This window comes from Rana temporaria, chromosome 5, assembly GCF_905171775.1.
Source record: "Rana temporaria chromosome 5, aRanTem1.1, whole genome shotgun sequence".
Lineage (NCBI taxonomy): Eukaryota > Metazoa > Chordata > Amphibia > Anura > Ranidae > Rana > Rana temporaria.
Window position 1 is genome coordinate 164,743,170 of NC_053493.1, and position 18,545 is coordinate 164,761,714.

The window sequence follows — 18,545 nt, forward strand, 5'->3', positions numbered from 1 at the left end:
ATGTAGCAGTATGCATTTTAGGCCAAATGTATGAGGAAAAATTCATTTTTTACAAAATGATATGATAGAAATGAAGAAAAATGCATTTTTTTACAAAATTTTCGTTCTTTTTTCATTAATAGCGAAAAAAAAAAAAAAACGCAGAGGTGATCAAATACCACCAAAAGAAAGCTCTATTTGTGGGAAAAAAAGGACAAAAATTTCATTTGGTTACAGTGTTGTATGACTGAGTTATTGTCATTCAAAACGTGAGAGCACCAAAAGCTGAAAATTGGTCTGGTTATTAAGGGTGTTTAAGTGCCCAGTTGTCAAGTGGTTAAGGGTGTTTAAGTGCCCAGTTGTCAAGTGGTTAATGAACTAACAGAGCATTCAACAGCACTGCAGTAGTTCATTGATTACTAAAAGCCGTCAGCTGCATGTTACAAAGGGAGAACTTATCCTTTAACGGTGGCTCAAAAGTTTTGTCTTTACTTATGTATGTAAAGTCTGTGTCTGGACAAAATAATGTAACCAAATATACAGTACATCACTGCAATGTATGTGCATTTCCCTACATGTAATCCATTTAGAGACCCTGTAAATAAAGAAAAATGCCTGTTGATCTGAGAGAAATGTACTGAGCTCCTAAATCATGTTGACAGCTGACAACACACAACACTTTTTTGGACTTTTTTTGGAGTGTTGACAGCCCTGCCCATTTTTCCTTTGCTAAACTACCCAGACCCTCCTACTGTTTTATCTCTACAATATATATATATATATATATATATATATATATATATATATATATATATATATATATTATGATAGGAAGCCAGGTAAATCTGTGGGTGTTGTCACAGTCGGGACATACATTTCTGCCTTGTTAGACAATACACCAATCATTATTAGGCGTCGGCTGCCAGAAATAGCCAGGAAGGCTAAGGGCCGTTGGAAGACTCCAGCTGTTCAGAGTGAGGCAATTAAAGGCCTCTATAAAGTAGCCCAGAGGATAACCACTAATGGGCTGCATCACTCCTAAGGCTGTGTGAGTATGAGAGCAGTGCCAGAAGGTCTTCGGTGGAGGTGAGGAGAGGATTGATTTTTCTGTGTGCTAAAAATCAAAAGACTATTGTTTTAAGCTGTATGACCAGCAGTGTCTACCCAGCAGTAGGCTGTGTTAGACTTCATAGATAGGTTCCTGTGTGGAAGGTAGACGCCCAGAGTGGCCAGGATTTATTTTATGTTTGATTTTGTTTATGCTGTTTGGATGCTTGCAATTGTTTTCCAGCAAGATGGAAAAATAAACCAGAAACTTTGTTTTCAACCGTCTTCGACTGCCAGTCTGTATAAATTCAATGTGTGGTGAACCCAACCAAGAGGTCACACACCCCGCTACCGAGCCAACCCCTCACAATATATATATATATATATATATATATTGTATTTTATTTTCTAAACATTGTCACTACCAGATACATGACCACTGCAAAGTATCATTTCTTATTTTCTGTATAGTTTGTGTATTTCTAATCCATGACTTCTGTCCTTTGTTCTTTTTTTTTTATCTTTCTGTTTTTTTTTTATTTCTTATTTATTAAATTAAATGCATTTTTATATGGACTTGTATTTATTTCAGTCAAAATGCTTTAATTGACCTCCTTTATGTGTGGAATTCACATTCATTCACATTTCATACACTTTTTGCATGCAACAGTCAGGGTTCTTTTAGATGTGAAACATTCACTGTGGTCTTTGATCATTTCCGAGCTAGACAAGTCTGTCTTAAAGGATTTCTTTACTAGGTTGAAGTCTTGTCATGCTACCCAGCCCGCTGTCTTATCAGACAGTTCAGATAATTTATCTCTTGATATTAATCTCCACCATGTGACTGTCAGAATTCCTCTTCTCCTCAATCCTTCATAAATGTATATTTCTGCTAACAGGTAATTTGGACAGTCAGTCACTATGGGAATGTGCTGAGACTTCTGTTATTGGATGAAAACTCCAATAGTCTATTTAAACCAAGAAGTTCAATGGCAATAGGCATTAGCTGCAGGCAGTTTTAAGGTTGTTAATAAAAGTTAATGATAACCTGATTTTAGATCCGTTAGTAAAAGTTTTATCTGATTTTAAGTTTAAAGTGTTACTAAACCCAGAACAGTAAAATCTGTCTGTATATGCAGCATAGCATGCTTGTTATACCCACTGTGGAACTTAAAAGGGTTGTAAAGCTTTGCGTTTTTTCACCTTAATATATCCTATGCATTAAGGTGAAAAAACATCCGATCAGCGCCCCCGTTTACTTACCTGAGCCCTCGAAAGTCCCGCGTCGAGAGCGTGCTGGCTTCTTGTCCTGGGGATTCTCGGCTCTTCATTGGATAGATTGATAGCAGCGCAGCCATTGGCTCGCGCTGCTGTCAATCAACTCCAATGACGAGAGGGCCAGGGGGTGGGCCGAGTTTTGTAGTTGGCGGCTATGGACGCCGAATACAGACTCGGGAGCGCGCCCACAAGTAACTTCCTTGGGAAAGCGTTTCCCAGGGAGGTTAGCTGATGCGAGGAGACAGCCACCGAGGGACCCCAGAAGACGAGGATCGGAGCCACTATGTGCAAAACGAGCTGCACAGCAAAGGTAAGTATGACATGTTTGTTATTTAAAAAAAAAATCTAACCTATAGTACCCCTTTAAGGGGCTAATCCTCTGTATTGTGGGATAATGTGGAGCCTAAAAAGCCCCAATGGTCAAAGAAACAATGCCCATTATTGTACGCTTCTAAAGTGTTTGACTGATCGAATCTCAGGCGGTTCAACAGAGACCAGCCAAGATTCGATTTATGTATGGGTAGGTTGGTTGTACTGAAGTCAATCCATCGATCGACTTCAGAACAGCCAGCCTGTCAGATTTTTGGCATGCGATTACTGCCGGTGGCTATCAGTAATCATTGTGTTCTGCCAACCGGAAAGGCTGGCTGCCTCCGAACTCCATGTCCTCCCTGTTTCTCCTCCTCTGTGAGTTGGTCCTACCCCCTCCTCCTCTGTCTTCTCACGTCAATTCCTCTGTCTCCTCCCCATCCAAGTCCCACCACCGCTGGTGTCTCTTCAACTCCCTCTGCTTACAACCGCCCCTCCCACATCCTGTCCTCAGTCATGGTGGGGACCGCTGGGGGATACACAAACTGTCTAGCTGGAGCTGAAAATGGTGGAAATGGTAAGAGTGGAGCGGGGGAGGGCGGAAGTTATGTTAGAACATTCTGCAGTGTGGGACACAGGGCTGGTTGGTCTTCTACACACTAAGGGAGACTGAGTCCCCCTGTACTGGGAACATCCTATATGTGGGGAAGTGTCAGGAGCCAGTATGGGGGAGGGGTGGACATGCTGGTCTTGTAGTGCACAAGCAGTAGGGTGACTCCTGTGTTCATTCAGAGATGGAGGTTGAAGACACCGCCCACTGCCCTACTGACACCGTCCACTGCCCTACTGACACCGTCCACTGCCCTACTGACACCATCCACTGCCCTACTGACACTGTCCACTGCCCTACTGACACCGTCCACTGCCCTACTGACACCGTCCACTGCCCTACTGACACCGTCCACTGCCCTACTGACAACGTCCACTGCCCTACTGACAACGTCCACTGCCCTACTGACACCGTCCACTGCCCTACTGACACCGTCCACTGCCCTACTGACAACGTCCACTGCTCTACTGACACCGTCCACTGCTCTGCCCATACCATAGTAGCCGCCCAGCCTTACCTGTCAGGAGGAGGTCGGATCAGTCAGCAGGAGCAGGGCCTATATTGATCGGCTGTGCACTGCACTGGTTGCTAGAATCACCAGCCACCCGGCTTCTAGCAAACAGTGACTTCATAGGCCGTGGCCACCCCAGCATTCAGAGCACTCAGCCCCAATGCCTAGTCAATTAGCTCCGCCTCCACCCATCTCTCCCATCTTCTTCAGCGTGGCTCAGAGCCTCAGTGAAGGGAGCGCGTCTGAAGAGGGTTGCTTGTGCCTGAGTGTGAGCTGAGCAGCTGTCCACAGTCCAAATGCACAGCACCTGCCGCTATGTGAGGTGTTGCAGCCTGCCTGACGCTGTGTCCATGTTCTGGAGGCTCGGCATTGACCCCCACCCTGACGGCAGGAGTCCGAATCCGAGTACTGTAAGTGCACTGTCACACATCACAAGTTGTATGAGTCATGTGAGCCTGAGAGGGACTTGCCTTGCCCAGCCCTGATTAACCACTTCAGCCCTGGAAGATTTGCTCCCCTTAATGATCAGGCCATTTTTTTTGCGATACGGCACTGCTAATTTAACTGACAATTGCGCGTCGTGCAATGTTGTACCCAAACAAAATGTATGTCATTTTTTCCCACAAATAGAGCTTTCTTTTGGTGATGTTTTATAACCTCTGCGGTTTCTATTTTTTGTGCTATAAAAAAAAAGAGCGACAATTTAAAAAAAATATATATATTTTATACTTTTTAATATAATGAAGAAAAAAAAGTCTTCATCAGTTTAGGGCAATATATATTCTGCTACATATTTTTGGTTAAAAAAATTGCAATAAGCGCATATTGATCGGTTTGTGCAAAAGTTATCTTGTCTACAAAATAGGGAATAGATTTATGGCATTTTTAATCCTTTTTTCTGATAAATAAAATTTTAGTTATCACGATATAAAATAATGAATGTGGGGGCCTTTTGGTGGGCGTGATTTTTTTTTCTTGTGGGGGGGGGGGGGCAGCATTTTTATTCTGGGGCCCAGGCAGCACAATGTCTTGGGCTGGGCCTGCCTGTTGCCCACCTGTAGAGAACTCCTCAGCTGTGTTTTGCCCTTTTCAGGGGTAATCTTAGAGGCCTCTACAATTAAGCCCTGAAAAGGGCAAAATGCATCTAAAGAGTTATCTAAAGTTGAAGAACAGGAGCTGGAGACATATTTTATCCATCTCATTACATTTATGCAACAGGGAGTTGGTGTGCAGACAGTCACCATTTTGTTGAAGTCTACTGGAACCTGACAAGCCTAATCTGTCTGTTTTGCACCAGTCTTTTCACATTCTGATCTGACTGACACCTGACACAGGTTTAAAGGGGCATTTAAGCAGTACCATTTTTATTGTTTTGGGCTACATATGTAATAAAAGTTATGTTACCGTAGGAGGAAGAAGGGGAAATAGGGATGAGGGAGGATAAGGAAGGGGAAAGGGTCCTGGAGGCATGGCCTTAAGTCTCCAATTCACAAAGCCTACTTGTTTTTCAAAGCAAGAGTTAAAATGATCTAGATTTAGATTGCGATTATATTCTAGCCATGGGAACCAAGCTTTCATAAATTTGGGGTATCATTTAGTATACAACTATGTTTCATATGAGCTGCTTTCTTTAAAATGTTCAGTACCTGCATGTCCCACTGTATGGACAACACTTTTCTACAACCTATTAAGAATTACAGTACAAGACTTAGCATGACCCCCTGGTTTCTATTCTATCTTGTGAAATGAAAAGTCTCAGAATATCCCACTGCAGGGTTTCCAGTTTCTGCAGAACATGCCCCAGCATATCCTAGCGGAATCTATGTTTAGAACTACAAGACCCAACATGGTTACTGCCCTACAAACACATGTCACACCACTGGGACTGGGACTGTCAGCTACATCCAAGTGACATCTTCTGGACTTATTACCACAGCCGTACAAAAAGAATTAACATTTTTACAGCCATATACCTGACTGTTTTTCCTAATATTTGTGTTCCACTATGAACATATAAAATAGAGAAAAAATGACTTGTTTTATTAAAAAAATTAAAATGGTTTATAATGCTATTCACATTTACAATTCAGTGCTGGTATCGCAATATTTCTATTGCTTTGGCCAAATTTTTTTTAAATGTCATATTTTGTCAGCTTGGATTTGCTTGTAATGAAAACTAATGCAAATGCAATTTAAAAATAATTATTGTCTTGACTGTTTATATATTGGTGTATATGGTAAATGTATGTAGGATACAATACATCCTATTATAAAATGTATATTGGATTGTCACAGCTTGAAAGTTTTATCCATTCTGTATGTCTACTCTTCAGCTAATTTTGCTAGTTTTTGTTATTATTCATATTATTTAATGCTTTTCTAGCAAAAAAAAGGTTAAAGGGAGAACACCCACAACCTTGAAAACTTTAGATTCTTCATTTAACCTACTGAAATAGGCCATCTGAAAAATGAAAATTCAATTTGTCAGATTCTTTAAATGAATATTAATTCTCCCACTGAACTTACATGATACATTGGCCCACTGGGATCTAGCACAGCCTTTCTTAACAAACTGAACCCTTGAGTTCCTTCAGGCCTCGTACACACGACCGAACATGTCTGCTGAAACTGGTCCGCGGACCAGTTTCCGTGGACATGTCCGACCGTGTGTAGGGCCTACCGGACCGGATTCCTGGCCGAGCGGACAGGTTTCCAGCAGACATAAGTTTCTTAGCATGCTAAGAAACTTGTCCGCTGGAACCATGTCCGTCGGACATGTCCGATGGTCAGTATGACTCATCGGACATGTCCGCTGGTTATGACGTATAACCAGCGGCCCGAAATCCCGCGCATGCGTCGAATTGATTCGATGCATACGTGGAAGCATTGAACTTCCACGTCAGAGAACGTCGGTGTCGTATACGTCACCGCGTTATCTGTCCGCGGGAATTTTGGTCTGATGGTGTGTACACACATCAGACCAAAACCTCCCAGCAGACATGTCCGATGAAAACGGTCCGCGGACCGTTTTCATTGGACATGTCTGGCCGTGTGTACAAGGCCTCAGAGATTGGCTGGGGGTTACTTGAACATTAAAAAGTGGTAGATCGATTTTCCACCTGGCAGTACCTGCATAGTTCTAGCACTGTGGCAACGCTTGGTTAGGACCACTAAACTGACCACCAATTTAAGGGACATTCTTTCCTACTGATCACCACTAAAAAGACCACCTCTCCTACTGTCAAACCAATGTACAAAACTTCTCCTACTGGCCAAAAGGGACATTTTTCCACTGGCTTCCAAAGTTAGGGTTCACCTATGCTTAAAATGGATGTAAACCCACTCTCATCATTTCTAAACTACTGCCATAGTGCTGATCTAAAAGGATAACGATGCCTCCTGCATGTATCCTTACCTGACAAATGTCTCCCCTCTGTCTGTTATAAGAACTGAAAAACTGCAGATTCTATGGTTGGGTCTGTTGTCTGGAGCTCGGTGGGTGGAGTTGTGATGTCAGTAGACTCCCCGCCCACCTCTACACTCCCCTTGTCAACATGCATTTTCTCCTGTGTGTTCCTTACACTAAATTCTGCTATGATCGCTAGCATCCAGTCAAAATCCAGAAAAGTAACCATGTGACTTCAGAAAATGAGTGGGGGTGGGAATTAAAAAATATAGCCTGAGATATGTAAAAAAAACTGTCATTCACATCAAGGGGAAGAACGGACAAAAGTTTTCTCCTGTTTGTCCATTTATCTCACCGAAAAAAGAAAAGAGGATTACTCAGAGCTGGATTAACTCTTTGTGGCAAGACTGGGCACAGATAATAGGAAATCGTATACTCTACATTGTGACAGCAACAAAATAAATAAAAAAAATTCACTTCATCCACTTTAATATAGCATTTACCCGATTTACTTATTATTATTATTATTATGTCTGCAGCTTATTCATCATGCTAATATACCGTAAAATGTAGATTATTCCGAGAGTTGAGAAAAGCTAATCTAGCATCTACCACAAGCTATATAGTAATATATTTACGTTTGCAACACTGAGTTACACCCATCATACAGATCAATAACCCTTTATCTCCTCTATGCATGCTGAGCAGGGCCAGCAAATCTCTCAGGCTCTGGCCTCCTGCTCTCTCTCTACTGTTTCTTAAAGGATACCATTAAGTTTTACCGTTGCAATCAGACTTTCTGAGCCCCTTTCAGGGGACCAGCTTGAATCCCCGAGATGAGCTGACCCTGTATTAATTGATCAGGAGTGCCAACAATAGCACAGCCTTTGTTCATCTTTTTCTTCCACTTTGTACAATGTACCACCTTGTGGACTTATCTCTTTAAAGGAAAAGTTCACCTTTCCTAGCATGTCACATGTTACACCTATATTCAGGGTGTAACATGTAACATTTTACAAAAGGGTCGCCCCCTGCTTCCCCGTTTTGATAGCTAGTGGGGGATCTTCTCCCCCGCTAGTTGTCATAATTAAAAAAAATGTGGTCATGCGGGGCTCCGAGGCACCATTCTCAGTGTTCTGTGAATGGAAAACTACAAGTCCTAACGGCTGTTGGTTTATAGTTCTCAATTAACTATTATGGCGCTGCAGCCCTCCACAACCAGGGGAATACAAAGTGGAACTACAAAAAGGAAAAAATAGGAAGGTGCAAGCACCTTCGTGCATTACCAAAGATATTTATTGGAGCAAATGAAAATGGGTAAAAATAGATACTCAATACTCGCTCACAAGAGTGCAACTAATACAAGCCCATAGACCACAAAATGCCATACAGTGTAGGATATGCATATTCCAATTACATCCAGTTTTAAGTCCAGAAAATTGCTGTGCTATTGATTGAACCTGGGTAAGCGAGAGTGTGATGTGAGTGTGGTTGTACTTGAAAATATGTTGCATTGCAGAGAGACTGAGGCCAGCTAGTCTTGCCTTGCATATACTCATACCTTCCAACTTTTTGAGATGGGAATGAGAGAAACCTATTAGCAAAAGTATGTAGGCACGGGACACACCCCTGTCACTCAAGACCCCTTTCACACTGAAGACCGCCCTGCGCTAGCAGTAAAGCGCCGCTTGTCCCAGCGGCGCTTTACCTGCACTGTGCGGGCGGAAGCAGGGTATTTTTAACCCCAAAGAAGGGGTTAACAAGGGGTTAAACGTGGCTGAAAAGCGCTACTGCGCTTTGCAGGCGATTTGGCAGCGCTGACCATTGACTTCAATGACAGGGGCACCCAAGGAGACGCTGCTTACAGGACTTTTTTTCCATCCTGCAAGTGCACCACCCCAGTGTGAAAGTACTCAGGCTTTCGGACTGGGGAGGCATGGGAGGCAGTTTACAGGCGCTTTACATGTGCTATTTTTAGCACTAAAACGCTTGTAAAGCACCTTCAGTGTGAAAGGGGTCTTATACTAAAAGAATGATTAGTTAATGATTAGTTAAACCCACCATGTTTTTTTTTTACCACTACTATTTTTATACTGGCTTTTGAAATGCAATCACTATGCAAAATGAGGGAAAAATGAGGAGGAAAGAGTGACAGAGAGACTTTGCTCCAAATCAGGGACAGTTCCTCAAAATCGGGGATGGTTGGGTGCATGATGGCCCTCAGAAAACAAATATAAAAATTCATCTTATTTAAAAAAATAACTGTTTCAAAATACCCATAGCAATTATTAATTAGCCAATGCTTAAAGGGGTTGTAAAGGTTTGTTTTTTATTTTCTAAATAGGTTCTTTAAACTAGTGCATTGTTGGTTCACTTACCTTTTCCTTCCATTTCCCTTCTAAATGTTTTTTTTTCTTTGTTTTCTTTGTCTGAATTTCTCACTTCCTGTTCCTCCTCAGTAAGCTGTTCTGGCTGACAAACCCCCATGGATGATGGGGGCAAGCTTACTGAGGAGAAACAGGAAGTGAAAAATTCAGACACAGAAAAAAAACATTTTGAACGGAAATCGAAGGACAATGTAAGTGAACCAACAATGCACTAGCTTAAAGCGGGGGTTCACCCTATAAAAAAAAAAAAAAAAAAAAAATTCTTCTAGCCTAAAATTCGGCATTGTAGCGCGAGCTACAGTATGCTGGTCTTAAAGCGGTAGTTCACCCTCCTTCACATCATTATACTATTACTTTCGGCATCGTAGCGCGAGCTACGGTATGCTGGTCTTAAATTTTTAATCCCCGTACTCACTGTGCTATGGATGATTGAAGATTCTGACTCCCGCGGGGAATGGGCGTGCCTATGGAGAGGGAGGATGATTGACGGCCGGCTCTGGCACGTCACGCTCCCCGAAGACAGCGGAGTAGGTCTCGGCTATTCACGGCGCTTGCGCACAGGCTATGCGCAGGCGCCGTGAATAGCCAAGCCTATTTCGGCTATTTCCGGAGAAGCGTGACGTGCCAGGGCCGGCCGTCAATCACCTTCTCTCACCATAGGAACGCCCATTCCCCGGATTCTTCAATCATCGATAGCACAGTGAGTACGGGGATAAAAAATGTAAGACCGGCATACCGTAGCTCGCGCTACGATGCCGAATGTAATGGACTGTACTCACAGTGTAATCGTACATAGTAGATTCCGACTGCCCACGGGGAATGGGCGTTCCAATCCAGACGGAAGGTGATTGACGGCCGGCTCTGGCGCGTCACGCTTCTCCGGAAATAGCCGAAATAGGCTTGGCTCTTCATGGCGCCTGCGCATAGTCTGTGCGCAGGCGCGGGGAGAGCCGAGACCTACTCCGGCTGTCTTCGGGGAGCGTGACGTGCCAGAGCCGGCCGTCAATCACCCTCCCTCTTGAAAGGAACGCCCATTCCCCGCGGGCAGTCAGAATCTACTATGTACGATTACACTGTGAGTACGGCGATAAAAAAATTAAGACCGGCATACTGTAGCTCGCGCTACAATGCCGAATTGTATGCTAAAATGTTGTTCTGCAGGGTGAACCACTGCTTTAAAGGAACCTATTTAGAAAATAAAAAACAAACCTTTACAACCCCTTTAAGTAAAAGCCTTGTCTCGTGATTTATATTCTTGTCTCATGTTAATCAAACATTTGATTGGCATACAAATATATAAAAGAGAAAGAAATGCACTAATGACTGACCACAAAATATTAATCACTTTCCATATAATAATGAATACTTACAATGATGTTGGTTGCTGGCTTTCTATTTCTTTGACTGGAGCCATATTCAGTTCCTAAATCAAACACAAGAAAAGTCAAGCGTTTGCCATACAGTTAGAGCAGTGCCGGCCCAAGACATTGTGCTGCCTGGGACCAAGAATGAAATGCTGCCCCCCCCCCCCCCCCAGAAAAAAAATCACGCCAACCAAAAGGCCCCCACATTCATTATTTTATATCATGATAACTAAAGGGGACCCTTCATGGCTCTATACATGTATAAAGGAGTATAAAGAGGACCTGTCATTACTCTTTACATGTAAAGGAATATCAAGAGGACCTGTCATGGCTCTATAAATGTATATAGGACTATAAAGAGTACTTGACATGGCTCTATACATGTATAAAGGAGTATAACGAGGGCCTGTCATGGCTCTATAGATGTATAAAGAGAACCTGTCATGGCTCTATACATGTATAAAGAAGTATAAAGAGAACCTGTCATGGCTCTATACATGTATAAAGAAGTATAAAGAGGACCTGTCATGGCTCTATACATGTATATAGAGGACCTGTCGAGACTCTTTACATGTAAAGGAATATAAAAAGGACCTGCCATGGCTCTATAAATGTATATAGGAGTATCAAGAGGACCTGTCATGGCTCTATACATGTATAAAGGAGTATAACGAGGGCCTGTCATGGCTCTATAGATGTATAAAGTGGGCCTGTCATGGCTCTATACATGCATATAGGCGTATAAAAGGACCTGCCATGGGCTCTATACATGTATCCAGGAGTATAAAGGGACCTGTGAATTGCCGGCGGCCACAATGTCTTTTGCGCAAACTAATCAATGTACGCTAATTGTGGGGTTTTTTTGGTACCAAAAATATGTAGAATACATATTGGCCTAAACTGAAGAAAATAGTTTATTTTTCCAAATTTTGGGGATATTTATTATAGCAAAAAATTAAAAAATATATATATTTATAGCACAAAAAAATAAAAACCGCAGAGGTGATCAAATATCACCAAAAGAAAGCTCTATTTGTGGGAAAAAAAGGACATCAATTTTATTTGGGTAGCGGAGCTGGCGGATCAGTATGCTGCCCCCCTAAAAGTGCTGCCTGGTACCCATGGTACTACCCGGTCCCATCATAGGGCCGGCCCTGAGTTAGAGGCAGCCATGAGGGAACAGATAGGTATGTAACTGGACACAAGGACTCGTGAGCTCTGTCTATTGCTGGGACTGATCATCATTGGATATGGGAATGGGCAAGAGTAAATAGTTTTGAAATATGATTAAATAAAAAAAGTCTCCTATGTGATATATTTTTAAGACAGGTTCTCTTTAATTAGACATCGGGAGTCACTAAAGCTATTTAAAGCTATGTACACCGTGGTTAAGTCATTCATCCCTGAACACATAGGGGCCTATACGTAAGTACCACTTGTTACAGTGTTCAGCCCCAGCCAGCCGCAGCATATATAAGGTTTTGCACAGGGCAGCTCCCGATCCTCCTCTTCAAGAGCCCCCCACCAGCACTCCTGGCTCCCCTACCACAAGTGCCCCCATAGCAACCAAGTGCAATTGGGGCTCCTGAGCTGCACTCGGTGTGTCCATTGACACACACAGCATGATTTAGTCCCACCCCCTGCTCTCTCCTCACTGGTTGTAGTTGGCAGTAGCAAGAGCTGAAGAGTTGTTTTCCTTAGGGCCAGTTCACACCAGGAGTTGCGATTCAGTGTGGTGCAATTTGAGCTTGTTGCACCGGACTGCAGCAAAAGTATTGCATGCGCTACTTTAAAGGACAGGGAGCAAACAGATTGCATGACACTTCCGTACCATGCCAGCTGGTGCAGGCAAACGCACTGTGTTTGCGACCTGTTTGGGGTGTCATTAACCACTTAAGCCCCGGACCAATATGCAGCCTAAAGACCCAAGGTGTTTTTACAGTTCGGGACTGCGTCGCTTTAACAGACAATTGCGCGGTCGTGCGACGTGGCTCCCAAACAAAATTGGCGTCCTTTTTTCCCCACAAATAGAGCTTTCTTTTGGTGGTATTTGATCACATCTGCGGTTTTTAGTTTTTGCGCTATAAACAAAAATAGAGCGACAATTTTGAAAAAAAAGCAATATTTTTTACTTTTTGCTGTAATAAATATCCCCCAAAAACATATATAAAAACATTTTTTTTCCTCAGTTTAGGCCGATACGTATTCTTCTACCTATTTTTAGTAAAAAAAATCGCAATAAGCGTTTATCGATTGGTTTGCGCAAAATTTATAGTGTTTACAAAATAGGGGATAGTTTTATTGCATTTTTATTTTTTTTTATTTTTTTACTACTAATGGCGGCGATCAGCAATTTTTTTCGTGACTGCGACATTATGGCGGACACTTCGGACAATTTTGACACATTTTTGGGACCATTGTCATTTTCACAGCAAAAAATGCATTTAAATTGCATTCTTTATTGTGAAAATGACAGTTGCAGTTTGGGAGTTAACCACAGGTGGCGCTGTAGGAGTTAGGGTGCACCTAGTATGTGTTTACAACTGTTTGGGGGTGTGGCTGTAGGAATGACGTCATCGATCGTGTCTTCCCTATAAAGGGAATGACGCGATCGATGCGCCGCCATAGTGAAGGACGGGGAAGCCGTGTTTACACACGGCTCTCCTCGTTCTTCAGCTCCGGGGAGCGATCGCGACGGAGCGGCTATAAACAAATAGCCGCGCCGTGGTCCCGGATCGCTCCCCGAGCGGACCCGACCTCCGCATGTAGCGGGGGGGTCCCGATCGGACCCCCCACCCGCTAATAGGCGAGGACGTACCTATACACCCATGTGCCTGTACGTGCCATATTGTGGACGTATATGTACATGGGGTGGTCCTTAAGTGGTTAACCTAAAGCGGAGGTCCACCTGATTTTTTTTTTAAAAGCCAGCAGCTACAAAAACTGCAGCTGCTGACTTTTAAAAAATGAACACTTACCTGTCCAGCGCGCCCGCAATGTTAGCAGACGAGGCTGAGCAATCGCTCGGCCCTCGGCTGCTTTCGCCGCCATCCTCGGTGAGGGAATCAGGAAGTGAAGCCGGGCTTCACTGCCCGATTCCCTACTGTGCATGCGCTAGAGTATCGTGGTGCGCCGTCACTGGTCCCCGCTCTCTCCTGGGAACAGTGTTTCCCAGAAGACAGTGGGGGAGGGTAACATGAAGGGGTTGGACTCCCGCGGGAGTCAGAACCCGGAAGTGGTGCAGATACCTGTCTTAGACAGGTATCTGCACCCCCTTCCCCCCTGAAAGTAGTCAAATGTGACACCAGAGGGGGGAAGGGATCCAAAAAGCAGAGGTTCACATTTTGTGTGAACCTCTGCTTTAACAATGGAACCAGGAGAGAACCGCAGCGCCAAACAGAGTGTAGCACATTGCATAAAAGGATTTTATTTAAAAGGTAAGACACTGACAGCATAATGCTCTGTATCTGTCCCAGTAGGCTGTAGGTGTGTGCCAGTAACCAGACGCAGCCGAGCTGGTGTTATCTTAAGCTCCAGGGCTGGATACCACCAGTACACCCGCGTCTGGTTACCGGCACACACCTACAGCCTCCTGGGATGGATAAAGAACATCATACTGTCTGTTACATGCTGTTTTTTACCTCCTTCACTGTGAGTGCCTTACTTTTTAACCACTTGCCGACCAGCCGCCGTTGTTTTACGGCGGAAGGTCGGCTCCCCTGCACGAGAGCACGTAATATAACGTTGGCTCTCTCGCAGGCCGCTCGCCCCCTACTCCCGTGCGCGTGCCCGGCGGGCGCGATCGCCGCCGGGCACACGCGATTGCTCGTTACAGAGCGGGGACCGGGAGCTGTGTGTGTGTAAACACACAGCTCCCGGTCCTGTCAGGGAGAGAAATGCTGATCTTCTGTTCATACAATGTATGAACAGAAGATCAGTCCTTTCCCCTAGTGAGGCCACCCCCCTACAGTTAGAACACACCCAGAGAACATACTTAACCCCTTCCCCGCCCCCTAGTGTTAACCCCTTCACTGCCAGTGGCATTTTTATAGTAATCCAATGCATTTTTATAGCACTGATCGCTATATAAAAGCCACTGATCCCAAAAATGTGTCCGAAGTGTCTGCCATAATGTCGCAGTACCGGAAAAAAATCGCTGATCGCCGCCATTACTAGTAAAAAAAAAATATTAATAAAAATGCCATAAAAATACCCCCTATTTTGTAAACGCTATAACTTTTGCGCAAACCAATCAATAAACGCTTATTGCGATTTTTTTTTACGAAAGATATGTAGAAGAATACGTATCGGCCTAAACTGAGGAAATTTTTTTTTTTTTTAAATTGTCGCTCTATTTTTGTTTATAGCGCAAAAACTAAAAACCGCAGAGGTGATCAAATACCACCAAAAGAAAACTCTATTTGTGGGGAAAAAAGGACGCCAATTTTGTTTGGGAGCAACGTCACACGACCGCGCAATTGTCAGTTAAAGCGACGCAGTGCCGAATCGCAAAAAGTGCTCTGGTCTTTGACCAGCAATATGGTCCGGGGGTTAAATGGTTAAATAAAATTGCTTTCATCCAATATGCAACACTTCGATTGGCCCTGCCGTTCTATCCTGTTTCCCCCCCCCCCCTTCAGAGTTGCTTCGCTTCATACAGCTGGCTGCCTAATATGAGGGGGATTTTCCTTAAGGATTCTACATATGGATATTATTGGACTTTAGCTACGTTTAGCCACTTTTAAACACTGCTGATCCTTATTCAGATTTTTTTCTTATTGATCCACATACAGACTCTGAGGACTGGACTATTAAATATAACCCCACCTTCCCAACCTTTCCCATACGAATCTCACAGCACTTGTCAATTTTCTTGTTTGTCTTTTTAACTTAAAGGGTCACTAAAGGAAAAAAACATTTTAGCTGAAATGACTGTTTACAGGGTATAGAGACATAATAGTTAACTGATTCCTTTTAAAAATGATTAAAAATAGATAAAAATCAGTCATATAATGTGCCTGCAGTTTAGTTTAGTTTTTGCTGTTGTTTCCTGGTTCTCTGATGTACAGAGAGCCAATAGAGGGCAGTGAGCCAATAGAGGGCAGTGATACTTTGTCTAAAACTCCTCAGCACCAATCCAGTTTCGTTTTACACACAGTAATCACACCTCCTTGATTAGTCACCACAGAGAGAAATCTCCCAGTACTGTGGTGATCAGGAAACAGACAACCAGGAAGTGTCCAGAACAGAGAGGAATTACAGCAACATCAAAGCAAAAACGAGCAATGAGGACATGAAACCAGGACTGCAGTAAGGTAAAGGAAGCTATTTAGCTAAAAAAAAAAAAATCCTTTAGTGACCCTTTAACAATGACACCCACTGCAGATCGTAACAGTAGTGCTTTTTGAACGCTGTGTAGGAGACACGCACGGAACACGGGTTTCCTGCTTCGCGTTCTGGTGTGAATGAAGAGAATTCATTAAGGTCAAGAAATCCTTTAACCTTCAGAACCACTTTTGGTGCACATACTCTGGGGGCTAGTGACTGATAGGTTAATGGTCCTATGTCTGAAGGCTGTTAACAGGATTTTGTAGAAAATAAGCCAGCACTCGAAAATCCAATATTTCATTTACATAATGAAGCATTGGGAATACATACAGAGCAGACAAACACCTAAACATAGCCTGCTCCTTTGTATGTATACAGCAATCACATGAAATAGCCTGCATGACCAAAAGTGAGGTTTTCTGTGCCCGGCCCCTCATGCTACATAATTATTTGTGCTTGGTGAATATCTGCCATCTTTGTAAAGACATCTTGTCCTGCATTTCTGGATCTTTCTGAGCACCACATGTGTACCAACACAGCCATCATAGTTCACTAGGCATTAGTTGCCACCTTGTCTAGGGTGACCAGACATCCCCGGTTTCCAGGGGCAGCCCCCGGATTGAGGACACTGCCCCCCCCCCCCCCGTACCAAGTCCTTCCCCGGTTTGGATTTGAACAGGGGCTAGGGCAATTTAAGACAGTCAGTGCAGAATTAATAAATAAATAAATTCTGAATTACACAATTTTTTTCCATTATCTGTGCCCCTTTTCTGATGATCATGTGCTGGTCGGAGCGGAGGGAATCTTTCTTCAGTTTCGGGTGCACGCCCATTCAGCTCCGCTCTAATGTTCTTCTGCCTTGGCTCAAGTCCCCAGCTAGCCGCCTGCCTGCTTATCCCTTTGCCTTCCCTGGTGGAGTGATCTTCCTCCTCTCCCCACACAGTAGTAGCCAGAGCCAAGAGAGCAAGACTTGACAGGCTGTGAGGTGAGCGGCGGCGGGTGGAGAGTCACTGATTGCCACCATTACTAGTAAAAAAATATATGTCCCCCCCCCGGATTTTATTTTAAAGATCTGATCACCTTAACCTAGTAGACATATATCATGGAAATCTTCTACATCAATGCAATGATAGAAGCAACAAGAACATCGGAAATAGTAATTCTGCCTTCCAGCCACCACCCTCATCGAACAGTTACAGCAATTAAATCAATGAGTGTTATCATAAACAAGGCTTACTGTGACTTTGTATATCCTGTGTGCTGTGTGGAAATTGTCTGCATGCTCTGTCTATTCTCTGACTGTGGGCTGTGCCTGTGTGTAGTCTGTCTGTATGATGTGAGTGATGGTGATGTACCTAAAGATAATGTGACTGAGGGTGATGTCACTGAGGGTGATGTGACTGAGGATGAAGTGACTGAGGGTGATGTGACTGAGGATGAAGTGACTGAGGGTGATGTGACTGAGGGTGATGTGACTGAGGATGAAGTGACTGAGGGTGATGTGACTAAGGATGAAGTGACTAAGGGTGATGTGACTGAGGATGAAGTGACTGAGGGTGATGTGACTGAGGATGATGTGACTGAGGATGATGTGACTGAGGGTGATGTGACTGAGGATGATGTGACTGAGGGTTGTCCGTCTGTAAGTTGTGCCTAAGAGCTTGGCTACTGTATGTGCACTGACTGGTGTTTTCTGTACCTGATCAATGCCAGTCACTGAAAGGGCACACAGAAAACAACTGTTTTCTATGTGCCCTTGTGATGTGTTGTGTAGAAAAATGCAGACATTTTGTATTTTTCAGAAGCATATTGGGTAGCACCTCAGAGCATTATGCTGCAGTGTAGAAACTTGAATGAAGTGTAACTATACACTCTTCATAAAGTTATGAATGTGTGGTTTGTGTAATGTGACTGAGAAGTCCGTGTGCTTTGTGAATGAGCTGTCTACAGTCCATTTAACATGGTTTCTTATGGAACATGTTCTGTGGTGAAAATCTGCAAAATGCAAAAAGCACTAAAAATGCATAGGTTTGAATCAGGCCTTAGGCTCGATCCACACCTAAGCATGTTGCTTTTGCGCGTTTCTGCAGTGCTTTTGTGGTGCTTGCTTTTTCCACATGCTTTTTTACCGTGATTTTACTGCGATTTGCATTTTGCGTTTTTTTTTTACCTGTATATAGCTGGTTGGTAAGGAAATGTAAAAAAAATCGAGAAAAAAACAGCGTGGGGTCCCCCCCCCAGGTCCATGCCATGCCCTTGTGTCTAGCATGGATTTGGAGGGGACCCCCACACCAAAATTAGAAAAAAATGGCGTGGGGGGTCCCCC

At 43.6% G+C, this 18,545-nt stretch overlaps 1 protein-coding gene across 2 annotated transcripts in view; it reads right to left on the reverse strand.

Annotated features, from left to right (window-relative positions):
* UPP1 (uridine phosphorylase 1) overlaps window positions 1-18,545 on the reverse strand; it is a 61,630-nt gene that overhangs the window by 40,511 nt on the left and 2,574 nt on the right. Inside the window, exons 1-2 of one of the 2 annotated variants that reach the window (XM_040353326.1) lie at window positions 14,246-14,249; window positions 10,898-10,950 (exon numbers count right to left, since the gene is read on the reverse strand). In XM_040353326.1, the coding sequence (XP_040209260.1) occupies window positions 10,898-10,941 (44 nt within the window). In that variant the 5' untranslated portion in view covers window positions 10,942-10,950; window positions 14,246-14,249. Of the gene's footprint in view, window positions 1-10,897; window positions 10,951-14,245; window positions 14,250-18,545 lie in introns of those variants that run through there. The other variant, XM_040353324.1, reaches the window with a different exon arrangement.